The sequence below is a fragment of the Ascaphus truei genome, chromosome 18 (assembly GCF_040206685.1).
Source record: "Ascaphus truei isolate aAscTru1 chromosome 18, aAscTru1.hap1, whole genome shotgun sequence".
NCBI lineage: Eukaryota > Metazoa > Chordata > Amphibia > Anura > Ascaphidae > Ascaphus > Ascaphus truei.
Window position 1 is genome coordinate 27,172,671 of NC_134500.1, and position 6,000 is coordinate 27,178,670.

The window sequence follows — 6,000 nt, forward strand, 5'->3', positions numbered from 1 at the left end:
ACATGTGAACCCACAACATGCGGTCAAAGGCGCGCTCAATCCAAGTGAAACGGCATCCTTAAGCCGCGCCTATAGTGCTCGGGACGGGTGACGTCACCCGTCCCGAAGTGAAAGTTACTTCACTTTGGGGTGGCGTCGCGGGCTTCTGGGCATTTGATTTGTTATGGGGCTGTCACATGAGGCGACAGCCCTTGAAAAATCAAATATTCCTGGCTTCCAAAGTCTGCGACACGACGTCGCTCCATCGCATTGCCGCCATCGCACTTACTATAAGTGCACGCGGCGATGCCAATGTATTTGTTTTTGGTCTTTGCAAGCACTATAGGCGTGGCCTTAGGCTGCAAAAAAAAGAAATTAATCAGAGATAGCAGGAACATTAGGAGCGGCCAAATCAACAGTTTGGTACAGTCTGAGGAAAAAAAACGCACTGGTGAGCTCTGCAACACAAAAAGGCCTGGACGTCAACGGAAGACAACAGTGGTGGATGATCGTATGATCCTTTCCATGGTAAAGAAAAACCCCTTCACAACATCCAGCCAAGTGACGAACACTCTCCAGGAGGTTGGCATATCAATATCCAAGTCTACCTTAAAGAGAAGACTTCACAAGAGCAAATACAGAGGGTTCACCACAAGGTGCAACCATTCATAAGCCTCAAGAATAGAAAGGCCAGATTAGACTTTGCCAAACAATATCTAAAAAAAAGCCAGCCCAGTTCTGGAACAGCATTCTTTGGACAGATGAAACGAAGATCAACCTGTACCAGAATGATGGGAAGAAAAAAGTATGGAGAAGGCTTGGAACGGCTCATGATCCGAAGCATACCACATCTGTAAAACACAGTGGAGGCAGTGTGATGGCATGGGCATGCATGGCTTACAATGGCACTGGGTCACTAGTGTTTATTGATGAAGTGATAGAAGCAGCCGGATGAATTCTAAAGTGTGTAGGGATATATTGTCTGCTCAGATTCAGACAAATTCAGCGAAGGTGATTGGACGGCGCTTCACTTTACAGATGGACAATGACCCAAAACATACTACGAAAGCAACCCAGAAGTTTTTTTTAAGGCAAAGAAGTGGAATATTCTGCAATGGCCGAGTCAATAACCTGATCTCAACCCGATCGAGCATGCATTTCACTTGCTGAAGACAAAACTTAAGGCAGAAAGACCCACGAACAAACAACAACTGAAGACAGCTGCAGTAAAGGCCTGGCAAAGCCTCACAAAGGAGGAAACACAGCGTTTGGTGATGTCCATGCGTTCCAGACTTCAAGCAGTCATTGCCTGCAAAGGATTCTCGACAAAGTATTAAAAATGAACATTTTATTTATGATTGTGTTAATTTGTCCATTACATTCGAGCCCCTGAAATAAGGGGACTGTGTATGAAAATGGTTGCAATTCCTAAAAGTTTCATACGATATTTTTGTTCAACCCCTTGAATTAAAGCGGAAAGTCTGAACTTCTATTGCATTTCGGTTGTTTCATTTCAAATCCATTGTGGTGGCGTACAGAGCCAAAATTATGAAAATTGTGTCAGTGTCCAATTATTTCCGGACCTAACTGTATACACACACGCTATAACAGCCCTACACACATATATATATATATACATATACACATACTTATATAAAACGGAAATAGCCGTGTTAGTGCAGAATAAATGAGTTCTTCAGTATTAGGTGATACCTTTTTTATTTGGACTAACAATTTATGTCATAGGACAAGCTTTCGGGAGTTTTCCTCTCCTTAAGGTCTGCAATACTGAATAACTTTTATTCTGCACTATATACATACACATACACACACTATACCAGCCCTACACACATATAATCTATAACAGCCCCACACACTATAACAGACACACACACACACACACACACACACACACACACACACACACACACACACACACACACACACACACACACACACACACACACACACACACTGTGTGTAGGGCTGTTTATAGTGATTGTAACAGACATATACACACACATACACATACACACACTATAACAGCCCTACACACAGGTGAAATGAATCCCTCCCCCTTCACACAGGTGAGATTAACCCCTCCCCCTCTATACAGTATATATAAACACATCTATTGTCATAAATAGACTATTTCAGTTAATTCTTATCAGCGAGTCAGGGACACAGAGCCGTGTGCAGAGCGGAGCGATGGGAGAGCGCAAAATATGGAGCAATACTCTGCACAGTACTGACCCTAATATAGCAAAGTACGGAGCAACGCTCTGCACAGTACTGACTCCAATACTGCAAAATACGGAGCAATGCTCTGCACAGTACTGACCCTAATACTGCAAAATACGGAGCAATACTCTGCACAGTACTGACCCTAATATAGCAAAGTACAGAGCAATGCTCTGCACAGTACTGACTCCAATACTGTAAAATACGGAGCAACGCTCTGCACAGTACTGACCCTAATACTGCAAAATACGGAGCAACGCTCTGCACAGTACTGATCCTAATACTGCAAAATACTGAGCAATGATCTGCATAGTACTGACCATAATTTTGCAAAATACGGAGCAACGCTCTACACAGTACTGACCCTAATACTGCAGAGTACGAAGCAACTTAATACTGCAAAGTACGGAGCAACGCTCTGCACAGTACTGACCCTAATACTGCAAAGTATGGATTAATGCTCTGCATAGTACTGACCCCAATACTGCAAAGTTTGGAGCAACGCTCTGCACAGTACTGAACGTAATACTGCAGAGTACGGAGCAACGCTCTGTATAGTACTGACCCTAATACTGAAAAGTACGGCACAATACTCTGCACAGTACTGACCCTAATACTGCTAAATATGGAGCAATGCTCTGCATAGTACTGACTAGTACTGTAACGTACAGAGCAATGCTCTGCATACTACTGACCCTAATACTGCAAAGTACAGAGCAACGCTCTGCATAGTACTGACCCTAATACTGCAAAGTATGGAGCAACGCTCTGCACAGTACTGACCCTAATACTGCAAAGTACAGAGCAACGCTCTGCAAAGTACTGACCCTAATACTGCAAAGTACAGAGCAATGCTCTGCATAGTACTGACCCTAATACTGCAAAGTACAGAGCAACGCTCTGCATAGTACTGACCCTAATACTGCAAAGTATGGAGCAATGCTCTGCACAGTACTGATCATAATACTGCAAAGTACAGAGCAATGCTCTGCATAGTACTGACCCTAATACTGCTAAATATGGAGCAATGCTCTGCATAGTACTGACCCTAATACTGCTAAATATGGAGCAATGCTCTGCACAGTACTGACCCTAATACTGCAAAGTATGGAGCAATGCTCTGCATACTACTGACCCTAATACTGCAAAGTATGGAGCAATGCTCTGCATAGTAGTATCCTTATTACCCCTCTGTAGGGTTTATATCTTATATATATGGTGACCCCATTTATGTCACACAATGCCCCAGAATTCCCTGCTCTCCGCATAGTATTACATAACCTGGCTCAGGCTCCGCCCCCTGTTACCACAAGGCCACAGGGACCAAAATACCCTCCAGGCTCCGCCCCGCGGGGCGTCAGGGCAGAATAAATAGGGGCGAGAAGAGGGACCAGGACTCACTCAATCTGCCACGGCAAAGGTAAGCATCGCAGAGCATCGCGTCTCTATCCTATACACAGCCTTGCAGAGCATTACGCCTCTATCCTATACACAGAGCTCCGCAGAGCATCGCTCCTCTATCCTATACACAAAACCCCACAGAGCATCGCACCTCTATCCTATACACACAGCCCCGCAGAGCATCGCTCTATCCTATACACAGCCTTGCAGAGCATTACGCCTCTATCCTATACACACAGCCCCGCAGAGCATCGCTCCTCTATCCTTTACACAAAACCCCACAGAGCATCGCACCTCTATCCTATACACAGAGCTCCGCAGAGCATCGCACGTCAATCCTATACACAGAGCTCCGCAGAGCATCGCACCTCTATCCTATACACAGAGCTCCGCAGAGCATCGCACCTCTATCCTATACACAGCGCTGCAGAGGGTCTCTGTCACAGGGTGACTGTCTCTCACACGTGTGCTTTTCTCTCCCAGGTATCTGTCTCGTGTCCCTGAAGTCTCTTCATCATGCTGCGTCTCGTCGCTCTTCTCGCCGCCCTCTGCGCAGTCACATACGGTGAGTGCAAGAGACAGCCCCTGGTCCGACAGAGAGAGAGAGAGAGATCAGAGAGAGAGAGAGAGATGAGAGATCAGAGAGAGAGAGAGATCAGAGAGAGAGAGAGATCAGAGAGAGAGAGAGATCAGAGAGAGAGCGCACCGTTTGCATTACAGTGCAAGAGACAGCACACAAGTTGTCAGCAGGTTACAGTAGCACAGGTGGGAGAGGGTGAGGGGCTGAGATACATTGAAGGAGGGATGAGATGAGTTCTGAGGGGGGGGTGGTGACTGACCCTGTCTAACTCCCCACCACAGGCTGCCCCACCATCCTCAGCAAGTCCCAGTGGGGGGACGCGCTGCCACATGCCGTACCGCTTTGTCCACGCCTGTCACCTACGCAATCATCCACCACACGGAGTCAGCGGCCTGTTCCAGCCAGTCTACATGTATCACACAGGCCAAGAACATACAGAGCTATCACATGAACAGCAACGGCTGGTGTGACATCGGATACAAGTGAGAGGGGGAAGGGGGGAGAAGGACAGAGGGAGAGAATGGGGGGGGGGAAAGAGGTGGGTAGTGTGGGGGGGGGGGGGAGAGAGAGGGTAATGGGGAGGGAGAGGGTGGGTAATGGGGGGAGGAGAGAGGGGGGATAATGGGGGGGGGGAGAGAGAGAGGGGAGAGCGATAAGGGGGATGAGAGGGGAAATAATGGGGTGCAGATAGAGGAGGGTTAATGGGGGGTGAGAGAGAGGAGGGTTAATGGGGGGTGAGAGAGGAGGGGTAAATGGGGGGTGAGAGAGAGGAGGGGTAATGGAGGGGAGAGAGAGGAGGGGTAATGGGGGAGAGGGGGAGAATGAGGAGGTTAATGGGGGGAGAGAGGGCAGGGATAATGGGGGGTAGAGAGGGGGGGAGAGCGATAAGGGGGATGAGAGGGGAAATAATGGAGGTGCAGATAGAGGGTGGTAATGGGGGGGAGAGAGGAGGGTTAATGGGGGGGTGAGAGAGAGGAGGGTTAATGGGGGGGTGAGAGAGAGGAGGGGTATATGGAGGGGAGAGAGAGGAGGGGTAATGGAGGGGAGAGAGAGGGAGGATAATGGGGTAGAGAGGGAGAGGGGGGAATGGGAGGGAGAGGGGATAGGGGGATGAGGGGGGGGATAATGGGGACGAGGGGAGTGAGAGAGGGAATAATGGGGACGAGGGGAGAGAGGGGGGAGATAATGAAGGGGCTTCTCTCTTCAAATAAAAAGATCACTTGTGAGCACATTTACATGCTCACAAGTGATCTTTTTATTTTGCTATATGCTACAGTATACGGTGGAGGTTTCTTGTTGCCTTTTTCACCCACCATAACTTAAAATGTCATTTATTTATGTGTTTGTATAATATATATATATTTTTTTTACTGTGGAGGGTTTTTGTCACTTTTTTTACCCACCATAACTTTAATAATGTGTGGTGAAGACCTACTCTTAGGCCTCGGGCATAGACACTTTGCCCGTGCTTAGGCGCGCTTGAGGCTCAGGGAAAGCGGTGCTTTCCCTGGCCTTAGAGCGCGCGCCGTCCGTGGGCGTGTCTGGGGGCGGGCCAGTGACGTCACGGAGCTGGTCGCCCTCATTGGGCGAACCGCTCACGTGACCGGCCCTGCGCTCCGGCACGCACACAAACGTAACTTTTGTTAAGACACACGCTTCCGCAGGCGTGCGGAAGCGTGCGCGAGCCCCTGCTAAAGCCGCTCTCTTATTGCGGCTGCAGGGGCTCGGTGCCGAGTGTGAGCGCGGCTCAGCCTTGCTCACACTACTATGTCCCAGGCCTTAGTCTCAAACAAGCAGAG

General features: G+C 48.4%; 1 protein-coding gene across 1 annotated transcript in view; it reads left to right on the top strand.

Moving 5' to 3' along the window:
- The first annotated feature begins 3,579 nt into the window (after positions 1-3,579).
- Positions 3,580-6,000, top strand: part of LOC142469273 (peptidoglycan-recognition protein SC2-like) — a 4,913-nt gene continuing 2,492 nt past the window's right edge. The window contains 4 exon segments of the mRNA XM_075576209.1: positions 3,580-3,640; positions 4,105-4,186; positions 4,483-4,512; positions 4,515-4,683. Of these exon segments, the coding sequence (XP_075432324.1) occupies positions 4,138-4,186; positions 4,483-4,512; positions 4,515-4,683 (248 nt within the window). The 5' untranslated portion in view covers positions 3,580-3,640; positions 4,105-4,137.